Source organism: Moschus berezovskii, chromosome 2 (genome assembly GCF_049115385.1).
Source record: "Moschus berezovskii isolate FMDL1 chromosome 2, NW_MosBer_1.0, whole genome shotgun sequence".
In the NCBI taxonomy this organism is placed as follows: domain Eukaryota; kingdom Metazoa; phylum Chordata; class Mammalia; order Artiodactyla; family Moschidae; genus Moschus; species Moschus berezovskii.
In genome coordinates this window covers 29,065,346-29,087,553 of record NC_142461.1, presented here as the reverse complement: position 1 = coordinate 29,087,553, position 22,208 = coordinate 29,065,346, and the positions used below count along the sequence as shown (strand labels likewise).

Sequence of the window (22,208 nt, the reverse complement as noted above, 5' to 3'; positions counted from 1 at the left end):
AGGAAGATCCCTTGGAGAAGAAAATGGCAACCCACTCCAGTATTCTTTCCTGGAAAATTCCATGAACAAAGGAGCCTGGTGGGCTACAGTTCATGGGGTCGCGAAGAGTTGGAAAGGACTGAGTGAGCAACACTTTCACTTTCTGAGCCTTGGCAAGGTGAGGTGGCCTGAATTAATTCCTGAGTAGCTCCAGGCTCAAGGCTCTTTTTGCCTCATTTCTATGTGTACCACTGTTGTCCAAGGATGCCACATGACACATGGATGGAGTCTCCTCTGAGACCATACAGAGAGGGGAATGGGTAGAAAGTGCCCTTTACCCCCAGGTGAATGAATGTTGTGACATCTCACAGGCCTAGTCTGTGAGTTGTTAGCAGAGTTTAGCTAATTCTGCTTAAGGTGTGGTGAGCACTTGGCCTGTATCACCTCATTTAGTCCTAACCTCCGTCTTGCATGATGTAAATTATTCGTGAGGCCGAAGGGTGTGAAGCTGCCGCCCTAGAACTAAGAGGAGATGCAGCAAAGAGGCCAAGTGTGCCTGTGTTGGAATCCCAGTTCCACCACTTAACTAGTCGTGGTACCTCAGGCAAGTTCTGTGCAGTCTCTCCGTCTGTAAAATGGGGCTAATAATTGGTAGTGTGTCCTGAAGATTAAACCAGTTAATGGTTGTCAAGCACCTTGGAGGCTATCAGACATGTAGGAAGTACAGCATAAAAAACTACTGCCCGACTGTCATTTGCTCCCATGCAAGCCTTGGAGAGCCTGACTCCACCGCCAGGCTCTCCCATAATTCTCTGCATCTCCTGAAACACAGCAGGGCCTGCTCCAGGCTGAGGCTGGGGCTGAAGCCTGGAAACAGAGCAGAGAAATGCGTAGGAGGTCTGAGTTGCAGCTGCACACACAACACACTAACTTTATTCACACTGATACAAAAGTAGATTTTTCCAGAAATGTTCTCTTGTGCCAGGGGGATTGAGTTGAGTGGCACGTGGCGGAAGGGTGAGGGGAGGGGGCAGGAGGGGCAAGGGCCACAGTGTGGGTCCTGGAGGCAGGACAGCGGGCAGCAGGGGCTAGGGGAACAGGACGATCTGGGCATGGTAGCCCCTCTGCCCCATTCTAGCCTCACTGGAGGGCAGAGGGCGTCCACACAGACATATTGGGAGTGTCCAGAGTAGCGAGAAATGGGGGTCAGGGAACTTGGACAGGAGGAGATTGTGGGTAGAATTTGGTGCCCATGACTTTCCTCTCCTTCTGACTGGCTGCCAGCTCCCCCAGGGGACACCCGGGGTTCCTGTATGCCCTGTCTCGTTTCCCCTTCTTTATACGCTCCTCTTGGAAGGGCTGGACACGCCCAGGAGGGGCCGAGGTGGCGGGTGTGGCGGTGAGAGCGAGTGCACAGATAGATGCTCACACAGGCAAGGAGGGAGCAGAGGCTGGGCTGCCCACTGAGGGGCCCCAGGGGTCTCACTGGGGCAAGGCCTTGAGGATGGCATTTACCTCCTCTGCCACAGCTGTCAGGGCAAACTCAAACTGGTCCTGGGGAAGGTAGAGGGAGGAGGGTCATGGGGAGGCGTGACCTCTGCTCCTGCCCTGGGATGGTGGGGGGGCTTTGGGGCGGTCACAGGGGAGAAGGAAGGAGCCCTCCTGGGGGAGATTTGGAGGCAGGCAGAAGAGGCAGGCCACTGCCACTTTCCCTGGGGAAAGGTCGTGGCTAGGGTGGGTGTAGAGAGAAATAGTCACCTTAGAGCGAACAAGGCCAGGCCTCTGGTCACGGACATGCTCCAGGGTGGCCGCGATGTCAATCTCCTTCACTCCTGGGGGGGAGGGGTGTGGGGACGCAGAGATGCTCAGAGGGTGTCCAGAGGAGGGTAGGACCCAGAAAGCCTAGGGCATCTTGGGATGGGAGGCTCAGAGGACTGGATAAAGCCTGGGGGTGTGGCGACCGGCCCTCCACGAACTCCTGTGACCCCCAGGGGCTGGGGAGACTCTAATCTGGGGCTGGGCTGGGGACGGGCTTCACCTTTTGCCATCCGGTTCAGTACCATGTCGATGAGAATGTAGGTGCCCGTCCTCCCTGCACCGTCACTGCAGGAGGAGATGGTGACAGGCTGAGCTGGGGACCCAGCAGGGAGGGGGAGGGGAGGGGACATGAAGGCTTGGGGTGGAGACGCTGGTGGAGCCGTTAGCTGCGGGGTTGGAGGGCATGAGTGAGCCGAGGATGAGGGATGGGGTCATAGCTCCTGGGTCCTGGGAATTGGGCCTTGAGTGGGGAGCCTGTGACTCATGGGGTGTCTCTTGGGCAGTGAGCCAACTGAAAAGGAGAGCCCTGGCTCCACCCTGAGGTGGAGGCAGTGAGAAGGACTGGGAATAGCCATTTCCAGCCACTGGCCAGGCTTTCCTTCAGCCAGCGTCTTATGTAAATGGCAAGATGGTAAATATTTTCAACTTTGTGGGCCACATATAGCCTCTGTCTTGTATTCTTTTTTTTTCCTTCAACTATTTAAAAATGGGAACATCATTCTTAGCTCATGGGCCATTAAGAAAATAGATGGTATGCTGAATTTGGCCCATGGGCTGTTGTTTGCTGGTATCAAGGGGACAGGCAAGCAGCGTGCTTGGGAGATGCTCACAGAGAGCAGGACCAGAGCGGGGGTGGGAGCCAGGAATGTGCTCCCTTCAGGGCCCTCTGGCTTGGGCCTGGCCTGCCCCCATCCACCCCCTCACCTCCCTCCACCCCCGTACGCACCTGCAGTGCACGATGATGGGGCAGGAGCGGCCCCGGTAGCACTTGTTCACCTTCCTGCAACAAGAAATGGGCATGAGGCCAGGGGGCCCCAGCAGAGGGAAAGGGGAACTGAGACACACACCTGTGGGGTTGTCTTCCTTTTCTCCCCATCTGCTCAAGGGCCGAGGAGGGAAGAGGGCTGGACAGAGGAATCGGGGCTGGAGGCCAAGAACCAGAGATGGTGTGGGGAGCACTGGGCTTGCCTTGTCACTATGGGCCTAGGCTATGCACCTGAAACAACTGATAAATCAGTTACTCTGATTTATCAGATAAAACCTGATAAATCAGATCAACCGATAAAAACCTTTCAAGCCTCAGTTTTCTTACCTGTAAAACGGGGATGATAGTAATAGTAACCTCCTTCTTAGGGTTCTTATCACATGGATTATGAGATAATCCATGTAAAGGACTAAGTGCTAGATCTGGCACACAATAGGTGCTCATTAAATGTTGGCACTATTAAAGATAATATGTCATAATATTAACAGTCTCCCCTGCTTGAAGTTCAGGGACGATGGGTGTTCTGGTGGCTTCAAGGGTGTCAGAGCACACTATTGCTCTGCCCCTGGGTGTTGCCCTCCCCACCCAGGCTCCTTGTGGTCCTCACCAGCAGTGAGGTCTGGGTATAGCCCTGGGCGCAGAGTTCTGCTGGCGAGAGGATGACAACCCCTCAGCTCTGAATATGCTGCTGCCCACTGTCTCCCTGGATAAGTCTTACCCTAGCACAGGTGCTCTGTGATTGGGTCATATTCAGACTGTGGGTCCACCTGGACCTCAGACTCTGCTTCTTGGACCACAGCTCAGCAAGGAGCAGCTGGGTTCTCCCTCTCTCATGGCCCAGTCTAACCTGCCCTTCTTCCTTATGACATTCCTGATTTGAGAGTCACTCGCAGACTCCTGATACTCCCAAAGGACAAGGGTGAGGGAGAACCTTCTGAAGGGGTATTGGAGCATTTCAGAGGAGCTTGGAACTTAGTGGTCCCCCAGTCTGGTAACCACAGACTTGCTGGGGCCAGGTGACTTTGAATGGTTTTCTAGGAGTCCACATGATTCCTTAGCGTATCGGCTGGTAGATCAGGGCTGGGGTTGAACAGAAGTTGTCATGGTGGCTCCCAATCAGTTAATAATAATGACAACAAATAGTACTTAGAATTAACAGAGCCTTTGCTATGTGCTGGGCTTCCCTAGTAGCTCAGCTGGTAAAGAATCCACCTGCAATGCAGGAGTAAAGTCGCTCAGTCGTGTCCGACTCTTTGCGACCCCATGGACTGTAGCCTACCAGGCTCCTCTGTCCATGGGATTTTCCAGGCAAGAGTACTGGTGTGGGTTGCCATTTCCTTCTCCAGGGGATCTTCCCGACTCAGGAACCGAACCCTGGTCTCCAGCATTGCGGACAGACGCTTTACCGTCTGAGCTACCAGGAGACCCTGGTTCAATTCCTGGGTCAGGAAGATTCACTGGAGAAGGGATAGGCTACCTACTCCAGTATTTTGGGGCTTCCCTGGTGGCTCAGTTAGTAAAGAATCCACCTGGAATGCAGGAGACCTGAATTCTATCGTTTAGTTGGGAAGATCCCTTGGAGAAGGGAAAGGCTACCCACTCCAGTATTCTGGCCAGGAGAATCCCATGGTCTGTATAGTCCAGGGGGTCACAAAGAGTCGGACACGACTGAGAGATTTTTGCTATGTACCTGGCACTTAAAGTAGATTTTATAGATTTCATGCTATTGACTTTTGTAACAATCCCTTAAGGTATGGGTCATCAATCTCATTTTACAGGTAAGAAAACAGATGGAGGTCATGGAACTTGATCAGAGTCATTTTCTAAGACTTAAAAATTTATTTTGCCTTCCCTCTGATGGACCTTCACCAAAACAGTATTTATTAAGCAGCAATTAACTTGTTCTGGGTGTCTAAGCCAATTGAGTTTACATAATTCCAGCCTGAAGCAAAGAAACATAACCTTTTCGCTTACCTGTGCAGTCTTAAAATAGGTCCATGCACTCATTTTATAAAGATTTTTAAATATGGAAAACAAAAAGTACCCCTGATACCCTTGATGGTGCCTTCAAGAAGCCTGTACCTCAGGTTGCATGGACCCATTAGAAACCATCGTCCTGAGGCTCAGAAACTACCCCCAGGTTCCCGCCCCAGTTCTGTTCCTCTGCTTTCTGCCCAGCACCTAGAGACCTCAGACCAGCCTGGCAAGGGGCAGAGAAGCAGGAGGAAGCTACAGGGTGGGTGAGGTCCCTGCCATGGCAGCAGACCTCTCAGCCACCTCTGTGGAGGGAAGGCAGGGGACTCTGGAGGCCTGGACATGGTTTCAGCATCTGAAGAGGGCAAGTACCCCTGTTGGTTTCCTGTCCCAGCCCCCACCTGGTTCCATGAGTCCCCAAGAGTCCAGAGATTTCCCTCCCCACTCCCTTTGATAGTGTTTGTCCCTTCCCTGAGTCTCCCCAGCCCCCAGCTCTCCCAGCGCCCTTCAGGGTGGTCCCTGGGCCACACGTCCTCATGTCCCATGCAGCGGCCACACCTGCCAGTGATCACTTTTGTGACTATGCAACTGGAGTGAGAATACTAGCTGCAGATCACAAAAATGACGCTGGCAGCCGTGAGAGAGAGAGAGAAGAGGGAGGAGACAGAGAGGGGAGACAGACAGAGCAACAGAGAGACGGAGACATGTAGAGAAAGAGAGACAGGGGCGGGGGAGACAGAGACAAAGAAAGGCGGAGACCGGAGGGAGGTGGAGGAGACAGCGGAGAGATGGAACAGGGAGAGGCGCAGAGACGGGAGGGAGGTGGAGGAGACAGCGGAGAGATGGAACAGGGAGAGGCGCAGAGCGGGAAGCGTGGATGCAGTGGGGAGTGAGACAGCATGACGGAGAGGGAGCGAGCGGGAGAGAAAAGCGGGAAGGAAGGGAGGGAAAGAAATAAAAACAGAGGCAAAGAGACAGAGGGTATAGAAGGGGGAAAGCGGGGGGGGGGGTGACAGAAAGCAAGTGGACAGCAGACATAGAGACTGGACACCAGGAAACACAGGACAGGAGGAAATAGACAGCAAGGACCAGAGAGAAGGAGAGGAGAGAGGGAGGGGGTTACAAATAAGATGAGCCTTTCATGGTACAGGGGGCGGAGGGAGAAGGTTATGGAGGAAGAGTGGGAGATAGAAAAAGAGGGCAAGAGAGAGGGAAGAGGCAGCCAGCCAGCAGAGCGAGCGAGCAGTCAGGGGCCGGACCACAGCAGTGGACGGATGGGCTCAGCGAGAGAGCGTCAGTCCTGGTTTGGGGGGTGATGTCCGGAAGGGGACGCCAGGAGGTCAGAGTCAGTCCTGGTTTGGGGGTGTCTAGAAGGGGGCACCAGAGGACCAGAAGCTGAGGCTCCAGGTCGGGCTAGAGGGCCTGCCTCTCCTGACCTGGGGCCCCAGGAGGAGCTGATGAGCTGCTGGGAGGCGCCAGAGCCCGGCTCCCGGCCCCCTTGCTCCTGGGCTGCTCTCTCCCGGGCTTCTGGGAGCCTTCCTCGGGCCGCCCCACGGCCCGGGGGTGCTCGCTCACCTGCGGAAGTCCAGGAGGGGCCGGGTGGAGGCCGGGGTGCCCTCTGCCGGCCAGCTGAGGAAGTGGAACTGCGTGAGCGTGCGCGTCTCCTGGGTCTGCACGTTCTTCAGGTAGAAGCTCCGCACTAGGAAGTCCTCGCACCAGATGTGCTCCGACACCAGGTTCACCTGCGAGGGTGGGGGCGCAGGCCTGAGCGCGGCAGGGCTTCTCCAAATCCTCCCGGCCTCCCAGGCCAGTCAGGAAGCTCACCCAACTGTCCCCAAGAATCCTCGCCATCTGTGTCACTTATGGACTGCTCGGGAGAAGTGGTGGCTTTTCCATCTAGACACAACTAGTCTTTTTGGCCGCACAGCGGGATCTTAGCTCCCCGACTAGGGATCGAACCCGCGCCCCCTGCAGTGGCAGCTCGGATTCTTAACCACTGGACCCTCCAGGAAGTCCTGTGTGCTTCCTGAAATCAGTTCTTCTTCCTCTTTTGCGCAAAGACTAGCACAGTGTCTATGCTACACACACACCATAAACTTTATTAAAATTCTGTATTTTCATTTGATTTTTTTCTTTAACCCCAAGCAGGACCAATTTTTAAAACTTAAAAAGAAAAAGTATTGTGTGCTCATCTAATGCTGAAAATTTGTTATCCAGAGCTCATTTAGAGATAAGAAGCTTCTGTTGTGCAAATAACATCTCTTATTTTATGGGGGGGGGTCACTTCCTATTGGTCAGTAATATTTCTCCTTCCTCTACTTTGTCTCTGCCCAGACCCCCAGTTTTTTTTTTTTTCTTCTATTTTTCATAAGCACCATGTGTGATTGGCAGCATTTCTTTCTTTGCTTTGACCTCCAGGAAACTCAGATCTAAACTAGACTCAATAAAAGTAGGACTAAAACTTGGTCTTTATACTTATCATCCCTGTCTCAAAACTGTACTCCTGGCTCTTAGCTTCTTACCTTAGTTTCGGTGGCTTTATAGCTTTATATCTGTACCTTTCATCACAGGTCCCTACAAGTGCTTTTCAGCCCTAGACTGGACACACACATACACACATGTAAATGCATATATGTATGTATGTGAATGCTTTCCTGGTGGCTCAGAAGGTAAAGAATCCACCTGCAATGCAGGAGACCTGGGTTCAGTTCTTGGGTTGGGAAGATCCCCTGGAGAAGGGCATGGCAACCCACTCCAGTATTCTTGCCTGGAGAATCCCCACGGACAGAGGAGCCTGGCGGGCTGCAGTCCGTGGGGTCTCAAAGAGCTGGACACACTGAGTGGGTAAGCACAGCACAGCCTGTGTGGATATGTGTAACACATGGACGTTTAAACACACATGCAGTTGTACATGTTTGAATGGCGCACTGTCCACTTTCCCCACCCCCACTGTCTCCTGGTTGTGGGGTTATGCTGACCTCATATACGTGGTAGAGGGAGGAACCCTCGTCCGGCCAGTAGCGATCACACTGCTTGACACCATCCTCCACCAGCGGGGTCAGCATGACGATAACTGTGCAGCCACTCTCCCACACCATCTAGGGACAGATGATGTCTAGCACCCAGGTAAGCTCCACTCTAACCTCCCTGGGACCTGGTTGGCCCTGGCTGCCCACAAGGGCCCCTGGTCCCTGGAGACACCCTCCCTCCAAAAGCCCACCTGCCAGAAGTCTGCAATGGTATGCGACAGCGGGCCCTGGGTGGCTATGTAGGCTGGCATCCGAGGGTCATGCTCAATCTGGGGGCAGGAAAAATACATCATGAACCAGAATAGGAAATGCCATTATGGAGAGGTCTGGTCAAAGGGAGCAGGCCAGGGTTTGGGGGAGCCTCAGAACTCCCGTTTCCATGCCGGATATCAGGCCCACAATTCCAGGGCCTTGGGGAGTGGGAAATGGAGTCTATGGGGGCAGGGTGAAAATGGGGGAGAAGATGGGAGCCACTCACAATGGGGCTGGCATTGATGTAATCGCTCCGAGAAGGGCTGCTCTCCACCTTCAGCTTGATGCGAGCATGGTCATCTGCACAGACCCAACACCCCACCCCAGAAACCCCTTCGGTCACTGGTATCCTGGCACCTCTGCCACTCAGCCTGAGCTAGGAGCCCAGCCCCTACCCCAAGCCCTCTGGACTCCAGCAGACAGAAGGCTCGGCCAGCAGGACTCACTCACAGGGTAGGAAGTCAGGGTGGCGGTTCTTTTTGATGTTGCCCTCGCCCTGGGCAGTGGCACAGGTGTTGGGCTCCGCCTGGTAGGCACACAGGGCCTGCCACTCCTTGGCCAGGCGGTCTCTGTTCCGAAGGTGGTCCTCCATGTAGGCCTGCACAGACACCGCAGCCTGGCGCTGGCCCCCACTGCCAGCCCTGCCCCTCCCACCACCCAGTCCCCTCCCCGCCTCTGGGCCCATGCCCCATCCTGACCAGAATCATGTGTCCCGTGGAGATGTCCATGTTGGCTTGGGCAGGCTCCTCACACCAGGATGGGGTGCTGCTGTGAGAGCTGGGGCTGGCCTGGGCAGCGTCGCTGAACTGGGAGGACACGCTGCTCACACGAGAAGGCTCGGGTGGACCCTCTGCCCGGTTGAACAGGGACTTTGTAGCCATATGCTGGCGGCATAGATCCTGCAGAAGAAGGACAGGGTAGGATTCACGTTCTCCTGAAGCCTTTTCAACAGAGTCCTGGACTCAATTGAACAGAATCCTTAGGATGGTCCTGGATTGCTTTTGAATGAAACTTGTCTCCTCTGGGGTGGGGTCTTCTGCCCTGGGTCTCATCCTTTCCAGGGCTGTTCTGCTTGGGTGTGGCCCATGACAACCTCAGATATTACAGAGCAGAATCCAGAACCCCCTGAATGGTGGTACTGGGGAGAACTTCAGGAACCACCTGTTCTCAATTCCCATCCATTCAAAATGCCCCCACGACACCCCTGCTGGGGCTTCTCCAGCTCCTGCCTGGATATCCAACTCCCTGCCCTCATCTTACATGAGACCCAGACTCCCGAGCCCCTTCCATTCTCTTTCATCAACAAGCTTCTGGGGCTGCACACCTGGTACTCAAAGGTAGTGTCACCATGGGCCCCCTCGGGTCCCAGGGCTGCCAGGCGCTCCTTGTCCCGCTGTCGTGCATGCTGCCGCACACACAGAGCCACTGCCAGGGCCACGAGCAGCCCAGCCACACCTGCCAGGGCCACCAGAGTAAGGAGCACGGACCGCATGGGAGAAGTACTGTGGGCAGGTCGGGGAAGGACGGCAGCAGCTTCCTCCCTCTGTGGGAACAAGGTTAGAATCAAGGGGGGCAGTGGTGGTGGGGGAGACAGGAGCTGCTCCTCACCCCTGTCCCACACTCCACTCCCTGCTAGGATATCTCCTGGGGAAAAGCTGAGAGGCAGGGACATGGTGGTACAGGCAGAAGGACTCACATAGACCCAAGATCCTTCTTTCTCAATCCCCATGGGACCAACTCAACCACATTGTACTGCCAAAGGCTTAGTGGGTGACTCTCCCTAGGAGCTTTTGCATTAAAAAATGGATGTAGAGAAGTATAGAGACCCAGGAAGTCAAATAGTAGAACATGAGGCATCCGTGTTGGACGCATAATAGAAACATATTTTGAGTTCAAAGTCCTTTCTGTGTAATGTTTTCCCTTGGAATTTGAGACTTTGCTCTAGCATATCTATGGGCGGCTAGGGCCATCTCGGGTAGTTCTTCCAGGTGAGCTGGCTGCCTATAGAAGACTGATCCTGCAGGGAACTGGAGCCACTGGGGCCATCTGCTGGTCGGAAAGAAAACTTCATGGAGGAGGGCTGCTTCAGCAAAGGTGGTGTATTTCACCTCCTGTTCTGCCAAGACTGCCTTCATTTCTGGTGGGCAGCATCAGCCAGCGGGGACTTTGACTGATTCTTCAGTTATCTCATACCTGTCCCACTCCTGTCTGCAAGATCTGGAGCCCTGTCTGTGCTTCCAGTTCAGACTTCACCAACCCTGCAGGGAGGACGGAGATCAGATCCTCTCCAGCGTCCATATGGTCTCCACCCATGCCATGCAATGCCGGGCCCACATGGCCCAGGTCTAGGAATATGTCAAGGAGAGCATCAGCCACCGGTCTGGGTCTATACAACTAGGGCTGGGGCCAAGAAGTGTTTACCGGCTTGCTCGGTCACATCCGCCAAAGACAGGTTCTGTTCATTGTGCCGGATGCGGAAGGTAAGGGCTGGTCCCACGACACTGCCAAATAGGAGGTATATTACTGCCTCACCCATCACAGATCCCAGATTCAAAATGAGAGATCCGTTCTGGTCCTCTCCCTATTAGAGGATGGGGCTGAAACCCATGCCATATGGGGGTGTTTCAGGAGGGAAGATACTGGACAGGCCAGCAGCAGGGCAAAGTGTGGCTGTACCTTTAATGCAGCTGGAAATATCTGTGACCTGACCTCGGCCCCTTACCCAGAGTTTGTCTTCCCCTCCTCCCCTGAGCCCCCCAGGCCCCACCCCCTTCAAGCTACCAGCCGCCCCAGCCAGATGGAGCCCCACCTGATGTTGATGAAGCTGCCTGAGGACATGTGTACGTGCTCAGCCAGGATCTCCAGCAGCCTCACTCCTGCAGCCAGACTCAGGGGCCTGGAGTTGCAGAGCCGGTAGAGGAAGGAAAGTAGGGACCCTCTTGGCCACTTTCTTGAAACACCCTCCAAGGATGCTAAGACATCCAGGGGTGCAGAGCAGTCTGCCCCCCCACACACCCCCATCTACTTCACATCTGCACTTCTGCTCTCTGCTTCCATCTAGGCAGGCCAGCCCAACCCCCAAGGGACCAAGAGTCTGCCCCACGTGAGAGCCCTTACTTCTGGTCAGTGACAATGTAGCCATATTCCTCTGCTGATGGCTGAGCGGAGGGTTGCCCTGCTGCGGTGGGTTGGCTCTGGCCCAGTGGGCTTTTCTTTTCTACCAGGACCGGCGTGGCTGGGGGGCCAGCAGCTTTGGGGGTCTCAGAGGATCCAGTGCTCAGCTCCTTCTGGGCTTTATTGGAGGTGGAACCGCCAGTGGGGAATCCAGGCAGGGAGGGCGTCGGGGGTGGAGGCTCTGCTGGGTCTACACCCTGAACCTGCTCCTCCATTGTCTGTTTAGAAGAGAGGATAGAGGTAGGGTCTCTAACAGTGAGGGGGTTAAGGAAAGGAGGTCTACAATCTGGACCCTGAGCTCCCATAGGGGTGTTTATGACTTGTTTCTCTTTCTATCCCCAGGCCCAGGTCAGCATTGGGTACTGAGAGGGCACCCAGGAAAGTGAGCCAAGTGGATGAATGAATAAAGGGCTGAATGAGTGACTATTCATGATACGTAATAATCGACAGGATGGGGCTGGAGTGGGGAGAAACTCCAGAGTGAGGAAAGCTGGAGTTAGGGGAGAAGATGAACAGGCAGGCAGTGCTTTTTCGACTTTTGTTTAGCCACACAATCTTAGAAATCCAACGTGTGAAACAGACAGAGCTCCTCAAGCTGTAGGGCGGTCAGGAGCCCACCTGCTCCTTTCCCTCCCTTCGCCTAAGGATCTCACTTCAAGAGCGTGGTCTGACAAGACTATAGTGAGAAAAAAGCAGTGAATCAAGAATTCTCACTCCTGGTCCCAGCTCTGCCTTCAGCCTGAGGTGAGACTTTAAACAATGACTTGCAGCCTCTGGGCCTCTGTTGAAGGGTCAGAGAATACAGATTCTGGGTCCTGAGCCTGAGATTTAGATTTCAGCTAAGGGTGTTTGCTGCCTTATGGTCAGGGAGGTGTTGCAAACTCACTTTCTTGATGTCAGCTCCAACGTTTACAACCCCTCCTGTAGAGACAGGAAAAACAAGACTCTGGGCAAAGGGCCGAGGCCAAGGTCCACACAATGCAGGTAGGAGAAAGGGCTGGTAGCTCTGAGTCTGTGACATCTGCTATGGGCTCTCCCCGCAGTCAGTAACCAAGGCTATTGTTGAGTTCACCCTGAGCATGGCCTCATGCCTCTGTGTGTGTCAGTCCCTCAGTCACGTCTGACTCTTTGTGACTGCAGGGACTGTAGCCTACCAGGCTCCTCTGTCCATGGGATTCTCCAAGCAAGAATACTGGACTGGATTTCCATGCCCTTCTCCAGGGTATCTTCCTGACCCAGGGATTGAACCCACTTCTTTTGTTTCTCCCGCATTGGCAGGTGGATTCTTTACCACTGTACCACGTGGGAAGCCCCATGCTTCTGGACTTCTGAATCATGGGCTCAGTTGCTTCAGTTGTATTCGCCTCTTTGTGACCCCATGTACTGTATCTCTCCAGGCTCCTCTATCCATGGGATTCTGGAGCAGGATGCCATGCCCTCCTCTAGGAGATCTTTCCAACCCAGAGATCTAACCCACATCTCTTGTTTCCTGCATTGGTAAGCAGGTTCTTTACCACTAGCGCCACCTGGGAAGTCCCTTCTGCTTCATGCATGCATGCTCAGTCACTTTAGTAGTATCTGATTCTTTGCGACCCCACAGACCGAAGCCCACCAGGCTCCTCCACCCTTGGGATTTTCCAGGCAAGAATACTGGAGTGGGGGTTGCCATTTCCTTCTCCAGGGGATCTTCCTGACCCAGGGATGGAACCCAGGTCTCCCACATTGCAGGCAGACTCTTCACCTTCTGAGCAACCATTGCTTGTTCAGCTCCTCCCTCTTTTTGGCCAAGTCCCTCAAAGCTATTCTTTGCGCAGGCCTCTCTTATCTGTCAATTATTGTCTTTTTGGCAATGACCTTAGGTCCTCAGCATCTTCTGCCTAGCCTTTCTGGTGCCTCCAGATCCCCAGCTCACACCCTCATTGGCTTTTTTTCCCATTACTTCCATCTCCCAGTCCTTTCCTGCTCCAACTCCTCAGCTCACCACCTCAGCCCTTGCTTCCTGACTGTGGCTGTCAATGACTTCGTGTCTCAAACCGGCTCCCTCCCCTGAGCTTGGCCCTTCCCCTCTAGACTGTTTCTTGTGGCCTTGAGAAGTGGGGCAAGAGGCCTCTGTGGGGCTGGCAGTCTCTCTGCCCCGACACTCACCCGGATTTCGTCCGGCACCCTTGGGCAGCAGCTGCAGCAGGGTTGAGAGGGTAGACAGCTGCTCCGGGGTCAGCTGACGCAGCTCCACGCCGTAGCCCGCCAGCACAGCGGCCACTCTCTGCAGAGTCGCATCTGCTGGGAGCCAGACACGGAGCTCAGGACCGGTGCTGGGATGAACTTATGGGATGAGTTTGCAGGTGGGTGGGGACCCCCACATTTAGGAGCTTCTCAAACACCAGGACACTGATGCCCTCCCCTTCCCGTCTATGTCCACACTTTGGGGGAAAGCCCTTTGGGTGCCAAAGCCAAACTTCAGGCCCAGTAGGGACTCCTCGATTCCCTAGCTGGAGAAGGCATGTCAGCTCCACCCGCTACTGTATCCCCAATGCCTACTTATGCCTGGCAGAGAGCAGGCAGTCAGTAGGCATTAGCTGAGTGTACAGATGACTTTAAGGACAAATTAATAAGCGCATGCATAGTCAGGACAGACCCCCTCATCTCTGTCCCCCCCAGAAAGCAGCCCCTTAGGCATGGAGTGGATGCTGAGGCCGCGGTTACCTGGCTGCTCTGCTGGGGCGGGAGGCTGCTCCCCACGACCCTCTAGTCCTTCCTCCTCATAGCCCTCCGAGGAGTCCCCTGCCCGGCTGCTGCCCCCTGGCTCCGGCAGCCTTGGTGCCCTGGCCCTGCTGGGCACTTGTGACTCCTGGGCCAGGTAGAACAGCTCTGACTCCTGGAAAAGCTGAGCAGGTGGAGGCCCTGGAGGGTCCCCATAGGAGTGGCCAGGGTGAGCCCCAAACATGCCCTTGGAGGCAGTTCGGCTGAGGAAGGCAGGGGCTTCAGCCTTGGGCAGGGGGTCAACACTGACCATTCCTGGGGAGCTCTCTGAGCCCCGGGAGCCATCGCGGGAGCCAAACTGTGGGAAACCAGAGATTGGGATAAGAGCAGATACCAGCATGGGGATTGGGGTTGGGAGGGGGCCAGTGTCTAGGGCTCACCTGATGGAACAGGTAGGGCTGCAGCAGGGCAGGTTCATAACTCAGGGCAGGATGCGGGGGCTGTGGGGGCAGCAGCAGATGCTCCAAGAGAGGGTGCAGCAGCTCAGCCTGCAAAGGGGACAGAGGGGAGCCTGCCCCAGCTCCGCCCCCACCTACTGAAGGTCGAGGAAGCCGATGCTGCGGAGCTGGGGCCGAGCCAGTGGGGATGCCCTGTAAAAGCAGCTCCCCAGCGGGACCAGGTCTCCTGGGCACCAAGCCAGATCTGAGGAGGAAAGCAAAGTGTGTGTGTGTGTGCGTGTAGGTTGTGTGGGGCAACAGTGTACAGAATCTTTGAGGCAGAGATGCTGGGGGCCAGGCAGGCTTAGCCTAAGGTAAACCTGATCTCTCAAGAGATGAGGGAGCCTCAGGAGAGGAGAGAGTAGCATGGAGAAGGGCCAGAGGTCTATGCCTGGTAGAGGTCATTGCCTCCCTGGTAAGCGTGCCTGGGTCCCTGAAACACAGCAGCAGAGCTGATGAAGCATGAGGATAAGGACAGAAAAGGGGAGAGTGGGGAGCAGGGGAAGGGAGCTGGGAACTGCTCTAGATGAACTGTGGCTGCAACTTGCCCTGTTGCCCCTGTGTGCATGTCCCCAAGTACACATCCAAACATTCAATGCCGTGGCCCGCCCTACCCTACTCTGCCTTCTTCACCTGGTATTATCCTCTGAGCCCCAAGCCCTCATTTACTTTCCTTTGCTTTACAGGGCCTGAATGATGCCTTCAGAGCCCCTAACCACAATAGGAAGATAGTACCTCCTACCACGTAGTAATAAAACTGAACATTAAACAGCCTTCAGTTCAGTTCAGTTCAGTCGCTCAGTCGTGTCCGACTCTTTGCGACCCCATGAATCACAGCCCGCCAGGCCTCCCTGTCCATCACCAACTCCCAGAGTTCACTCAAACTCATGTCCATCAAGTCTGTGATGCCATCCAGCCATCTCATTCTCTGTCGTCCCCTTCTCCTCCCGCCCCCAATCCTTCCCAGCATCAGAGTCTTTTCCACTGAGTCAACTCGTCACATGAAGTGACCAAAGTATTGGAGTTTCAGCAATCTGACAAAATTCTAATCTGTTCCATGATGACTGCTTTGATGCTTCTTTTAAAATACCAAATGTCCAAATGTTTCAAAACAGTCTTTAATATTGTGAATCAACTAACTATGCTATGATAAAAATTTTAAGAAAGACTTTATCCGGCAAAAAAAAAAATCCCCCAGTTTTGAATACCCTTGTTTTGCTAGATCCCCAGGGATGAGCTCAGCTCATGTTGGGCATGTGGGCATATCAAATGACCACTCCAGAGCCTCTTTCATCCATGCCCCAGCCTGCTGGTCTCTGTACATACTTTTCTCTTTCCATCAGGAGGACCACAGATGCACCAGCCTTGCAATGCTAGACCTGATGACAAATGATGCCTACCTGTCCCTTGGATGAGGCTCTGGGGGGTGAAGCCTGGGGATACGCTCCATCTCCTGGGAGATCACATACTGGGTGAGGTCATCATGCCAGGACAGTCCTTCCAGGGAGAGAAAAGAGTGAGATGGAGATTGTCCCTCAGGCTTGGGACAGTCTGAGGGCTCAGTAACAGGGGCCAGTGCAGATCAAAACTGTACCCTCTACCCTGCAGTGTACTGAACTGGGCAGAGTTGAGGAGCAGTGGAGGGGGTCCAGAGACCTGGTGGGTGACCTGAGTTGTCCTTTCAGCACCCCCCACCCTGCCCCCAGGTGCAGATCTGGAAGTGAGACTGCCTCCGGTGAGACTGGGTTTAAATCCTGTGCCACTTACTAACTGTATGTCCTTAGCTGAACCTCTATGAGCCTTAGTGCTCTCAACTGGAAAATGGGGGTTTTTACCTCCTAAAATTGTTGTGATAATTAGAACACAATATAAAACGGTTAGAATAGTACCAACACATCATGAGTATTCAATACATGCTATTATTCTTATCATCATCAATGTTACTATTCATCTTATTTTTATTGATCCTGAACCTTAGTTTTCTTTATTTGTGGTGGTGGTGGTTTAAGTGGGAATAACATATACTTTATGGGTCTGTCGTAAAGATTAAATGCAATCAGGGACTTGAAAATGCTTGGAAACCTCCAAAGCGTTATACACCTGTTTTAAGCCTTCATCAACATCATCTTATCCTGAAGGCAGATCTCCTGTTTGACCATTTCCCTCCATGAACTCTGCTTGCAGGAAGTCAGTCATCTATTCTAAAAGGACAGCCTCCCACTCTCCAGGCCCACCTACTCCCATTCCTTTTTGCTTGCTTCTGGAGTAATACTCCTGCTGCTCTTAACTCATACCATGGGATCCATACCTGCTTTTTTGCCTATTAACATTAGATGAACTATCTGTGTTTCTATAAAAGGCCAATCCTCCACTTGGGCACTAGATTTCATCCCCTGCTACCTACTCAGGAACATCTTCCCCACAATTCTCCCCTTTTTCCTATATCATCATTTTCTCCCATTGTCTACTGAATTATTCCCATTCACACACAAACACAATGCAATTTCTCCCATCTTATAATAAAAATACTGCTTGAATCCCACATTCCCCTCCAACTGTCACCCCATTTATTTGTAGCAAGACTCTTTGAAAGTGTTCCCTCTGCTGGCTGTATCCACTTCCTTTTCTCCCATTCCCTCTTACCCACTCTATTCAGGACTTTCCCCCACAACTATTCTACTAAAACTATCATCAAGATCACCAGTGGCTTCTGCATATCTAAGTCTAGGGTCAGTTCTCAGATCTCATCTACTTAAACTGCCACCATCATTTGACACTGCTGATCACTCCTTCCCCCTTGATTCACTCTCACTTAGCTTCTAGGACACCAAACACTCTTGTTTCTCCTTCTGCCCCATTGGCTCCCCCTTCTCAGCCTCCCTTGTTGATTCCACTCCTTCTCCTGGTCCTCTTAATAGAATTATTTAGGGTTTTCCTTCATGTTGACTCAATCTCTTGACTATTTCATCCACCTCATGGGTTTAATTACCATCTCTACACCAAAGAATTCCAAATTTATATCTCTACTTCAGACTTCTCTCTCTCTTTCAAAACCCAATCTTATATACTCAACTTTCCATTCTAATTGAGTGGATATCTTGAACTCAGTATAATAAAAACTGAGCCCTGCCCCTCCCCAAGTTGATACTTCTGCATAGCTAATATTTTAATGTTTAGTGTTTCTGTTTGTACTATTGATTCCCTACATTCTATTCTCACACAACAGCAAGAGTGATCCTTTTAAAGTAGAAGTGATATCAAGCACCCCTCTGCTCAAACCTTGTGATCGTTTCCTCTTTTCCTCAGAGTACAGTCAATGTCCACACATTCTCCTAGAAAATCTTAGAACGTCATTACCTACCTGACTGCATCTTCTGCTCTGCCTTGCCATCACTCCTCTATAGCCTCTCTGTAGAGGTGTTTTCCATGGTTCCTCAAACTCATTGAATCCTTCAAACATTGAGTTCCTCAAACTCATTCTCCTATCTTAGGGCTTTTGTTCTAGATTCTTGGCCAACCAAAACACTCTTTCCTAAGATAACCTTCTGGAAAACATCCCCACCTCCTTGATGTATTTATTCAAATTTCACAGCCTCAATAAGATCTATCTTGACCACTCATTTTAGTACTATGGCCTCCTACCTCACCATTTCTGATCCCTTTATCCTGCTGTAATTGTTTTTTTCCATGGCACTTATCCCCTCCTAACATACTAATGTTTTCTAATTTATATAATGTAGCACCTCCCTTAATCTGAATATAAACCCCAGTAGGCAGAGATCTTCATTTCACCTCTTGATAAATCCTAAGCACCTAAAACTATGTTTGCCACATAGAAGTACCCAATAAATATTAGTTGAATGAATGAATTGAATAAGTGGAGTGTTTTCCTGGCTGAGGACTCCAGGATTCACAGCTCTGGAATACTCAGTCAGTTCCAGAGAGTGGGCTGATCTCAAAGAGATGAATCCTGGCCTCTTCCAGTGGCTTCTTCCAGAAGCCTCCTCTGGATTCCTCCAGAGAGTCTAAGTGTGAACAGCATATCTCTAGGGTTCTACCCCCACTCCTATCTCCAGTAAGGTCTTGGAAGTTGAGGCTCCACAATGGGTGTGATAGGAATGTTCCATGAGAGAAAACCTGGAGTCAGATGGCCCCTCCCATCCCCATCTCATCTAACCAAGTCACAGCCTCTCTCTTCCAGTGCATCTGGACCTCACCTTGGGACATGAGCTGCCGGAGCACACCTTGTAAGCGTTGAAGAACTGGGGATGTGACTTGCAAAAGGGGCCGGGCTTGCCCCACTCCCACCTGGCACTGTCCAAACAAGCCATCTAAGAGCACAAAAGTGGTGTCAGCAGGGGGCTTGGACAAGAGGCCTTCCAAAGTCCAGGTTGCAAATAGACATCTCTGCCTCTATCTCCTCTCTTGGCTTCAGAAGGCTTTGCTCCTCCAGGTCATCCCCCCTTCTCTCCAAGTGCAATTCCCCTTCTGACTTCCAGGCACCACCCCCAACACACACACATTACTTTCTCATTGTGTACCCTCCCCCCCACCCCGACTTGTAAGTCCTACGTTTGGTTTCACTCACCCTGAATACAGACTTCAAGGTGAGAGCAGAGTCTGCGGTCAAACAGACAGCCTGTAGAGAACAGGTGAGCAGAGAGGCTCAGACACCCCCATGCATACAGTGGTCAGATGGATGAACAGTCTAGGGAATGGGGCAGGAGAGCGAGGCCTCCTCTTCTAAAGAGGGGGACCTGGCTTTGGATTTCAAAGTTATGGAAATTTGGATTCTTTCCCTAAAAGCCTGTTTGTTTAACTAAGTAATGGGGAGAAGAAGCCCTTCAGGTGCATGGGGATGGTGATGGTGGAGAATCATAAACTACTCTGACAGAATTACTGCGGGGTAGTTTATGTCCGAATTCAGAGGGAAAAGGGACTTTCCTTCCCATATCTCCAAAAGTATCTTATGATGGCCTGGGACTCAGAAGAGATGGGAACCCTAGCACACTTCCGCTTCGCATGGGAAAGGGTGGGATGGCTCTAAGGCAGTGCTCCCCACACTATCCCTGTAAGTCCGTGGCCCTAGCGCTCTTGGCGCTGTTCGCGGTGCTGAAGCTCTGAGCCCGGCGCCTCTGAGGGTTTGCCTGGAAGCAGTTACGGGGGAGGGAAGGCGACCGGGTGAGGAGCCTTCAAAAGACCTGACCTCTCCGCCATTCCAGCCTTCATCTTCCACCCTAACCAACTCGCAGCGCCACAGGAAGTACCTTGCCCTGGCCTCCAAGCCCGATGGGGAAGGAGGGCGTCAGATTGCGAGCTTGCGCCCCTTCCCCCAGGCGCCCCCGGCCCCCACCCTCCCCCTGCCCGTGAGTCAGCGCTGACTGTCTCCGTCCGCTCAGATGTGAGTCAGCACCAGGCCTGGCTGTGGGGAGGGGGCGGGAGAAGACCCCTCCCTCTTCACCCTCTTTGGCCCCCTTCCCCAGCCGTCCGCTTCTTATCCGAGATCAGATTACAATGATCAGCCTCTCCAGGCTCGGAGAGAAACCCCGGCCCCTCCCTTGACCTGATTCTCTGCGGAAATCTGGGACCCCGGAGCTGGTGGGCCCGACTTCTACTGCCTGGAAATCAGGGTTCTCTCTCCCTCCTTCCCCTCCTCCACCCCTCAGCGCCGCCACTTTTTGGCGCCTTGGGGACACATCCTTCTCTTGTATCCCGTCTCTAGGTCCCTCTGTCTACACGCACCCCAATTCCTTCTCCCCAAACCCCAAACTTGCCCTGAGCCCTCTTCTCTTAGGTCCCGCCCCCGGATTCCCAGCCCCACCTCCAGGCCTACGCCCCTTTCCTCGCAGACGCCCTCTCTTCTCTCTCCGCTCACCGGGCCTCCCCTACCCAACTCCACACACACCTTCCAGCCGAGGTTCCGACCTTCGGGATACTTCCCATTCCCTCCCCTCCACACCCCACCGAGTTCTGCTCTCGGCACCCTCCCCCACCCCCCATTTCCTCCTGACCGTGGGCACTAATGGCGTTGCAGCCTCCTGGGCGGCTGCCCAGCAACAGCAGACAGAGTAGCACCCGGAGACCCCCTGATCCCCCGGGACCCCCAGGCCGCCCCGGGAGCCGCATCCTTCCCGGCTCGGCTCTCCAGCCCGGCAGCCAGAGCCGCAGCGACGCCGGCCGGAGCCTGCCAGCGGGGCCGAGGCGGGGCCTGCCGCTCCCCACCCACCGAGGCGGGGTCTACACGCCCCTCTCGCCGCAACTCTGCCAACCCCAGGCGGCTGGTGACGACATCCCCACCCCCGGTTCTGGAGTCGATTTGCGTCATTCGTGGCGTAAAAGCGCAGTCTTCGTGGGGCTCCTACTCACCCTAGCCCTCCTACACCCAACAGTAGGTGCCTCTCTAGAATTCTCACTTGACCTCAACTTGACGTATTCTTCTCCCCAAGGGCCACCGCCTCTATCACCCAGGCTCAGGGTTGGCGAACAGGAAGGTTCCCGTTGGGTGGGGAGCAGGAAGGATAAGTGAGTCCGGTAGTATAAACCTTAAGATGTGGAGCATAAAAGTGAATAGAATGTGTCTTCTTTCGCATCTCAATTAATGGTTCCTCTGTCACTAAGATCATGGCATCCAGTCCCATGACTTCATGGCAAATGGATGGGGAAAAAATGGAAACACTGAGAGACTTTATTTTGGGGGGCTTCAAAATCACTGCAGATGGTGACTGCACCATGAAATTAAAAGACGCTTGCTCCTTGGAAGAAGAGCAATGACCAACCTAGACAGCATATTAACAGACAGAGACATTACTTGACCAACAAAGGTCTGTCTAATGGTTTTTTCAGTAGGCATGTATGCATGTGAGAGTTGGACTATAAAGTTGAGCACCAAAGAATTGATGCTTTTGAACTGTGATGTCGGAGAAGACTCTTGAGAGTCCCTTGGACTGCAAGGAGATCCAACCAGTCACTCTTAAAGGAAATCGGTTGTGAATATTCATTGGAAGTACTGTTGCTGAAGCTGAAACTCCAGTACTTTGGCCACCTGCTGCAAAGAACTGACTCACTGGAAAAGACCCAATGCTGGGAAAGATTGAAGGTGGGAGGAGAAGGGGACAACAGAGAAATAGATGGCTGGATGGCATCACCGATGTGATGGACATGAGTTTGAGTGAGCTCCAGGAGTTGGTGATGGACAGGGAGGCCTGGCGTGCTACAGTCCATGGGGTTGCAAAGAGTGGGACACGACTGAGCGACTGAACTGACCGACTGACTGTCATCCTTAAGAGCAGAAATGGTTACACATATGTGCTTGGACTCCAGTTTTAGAAATGCCACCTACTAAGGGTATAAGTTTGGGCAAGATGTTTAACCTCTCTACTCCCAAGTTTGCTGATCTGTGAAATGAAGGTGCCATTAGTACCAGATGGCTGTGAAGACTGAAAGAATTACACTCACGTGGCTCACTTAGAACAGCCGTTGTACTAAACACTGGATAGGTACTGGCTTTTTTTTGTTAGCCTCAACTCACCTTTCTTTCACCCCCTTTCCTGGCTGGTCTATTAAAATCTTATGGTTTCTGCCTGAAAAATATATCTCCCATCATCCCACTTCTCTCCATGCTCATGGTCCTACCCCAACCACTGTGCTCTTTCATGACTATATCAGTAATTATCTGACTAGACTTTTGGTTCCATTCTTGTCACCCAATCAGCTTGGGAGTGAGCTTTCTAAAGTTCAAAATTGATCACTTTATTCTCTTGCTTTTCAGTAAAACCTTTGCAAAATACAAAAAAATAAATA

General features: G+C 52.9%; 1 protein-coding gene across 4 annotated transcripts; it reads right to left on the bottom strand.

Moving 5' to 3' along the window:
* Window positions 1–892: 892 nt before the first annotated feature.
* On the bottom strand, window positions 893–20,550 carry PTPRN (protein tyrosine phosphatase receptor type N). 4 transcript variants are annotated; one of them, XM_055397754.2, is made up of 23 exons: window positions 20,420–20,550; window positions 18,997–19,047; window positions 18,626–18,739; window positions 15,809–15,905; window positions 14,352–14,613; window positions 13,915–14,269; window positions 13,357–13,491; window positions 12,098–12,132; window positions 11,155–11,429; window positions 10,847–10,933; window positions 10,459–10,538; window positions 10,231–10,295; window positions 9,362–9,580; window positions 8,736–8,936; window positions 8,488–8,635; window positions 8,264–8,337; window positions 7,977–8,054; window positions 7,735–7,854; window positions 6,332–6,498; window positions 2,744–2,797; window positions 2,018–2,082; window positions 1,738–1,811; window positions 893–1,533 (listed from the first exon to the last, which is right to left on the bottom strand). In XM_055397754.2, exons 1-23 carry the CDS (start codon window positions 20,532–20,534, stop codon window positions 1,462–1,464), a joined length of 2,943 nt encoding a protein of 980 aa, XP_055253729.2. In that variant the 5' UTR covers window positions 20,535–20,550; the 3' UTR covers window positions 893–1,461. The 4 variants fall into 4 exon arrangements, with proteins under 4 accessions (XP_055253729.2, XP_055253730.2, XP_055253732.2 ...); XM_055397755.2 differs by having other exon boundaries at window positions 13,357–13,488; XM_055397757.2 differs by lacking the exon at window positions 10,847–10,933.
* Window positions 20,551–22,208: the final 1,658 nt, after the last annotated feature.

Coding starts and splice junctions, on each gene's coding strand:
- PTPRN (XM_055397754.2), bottom strand. CDS start 20,534: ATGCGGCTCCCGGGGCGGCCTGGGGGTCCCGGGGGATCAGGGGGTCTC. Junction 10,934..11,154: donor TACATTGTCACTGACCAGAA/GTAAGGGCTCTC, acceptor CTGCAACTCCAG/GCCCCTGAGTCTGGCTGCAG. Junction 7,855..7,976: donor CCATTGCAGACTTCTGGCAG/GTGGGCTTTTGG, acceptor ATCTGTCCCTAG/ATGGTGTGGGAGAGTGGCTG.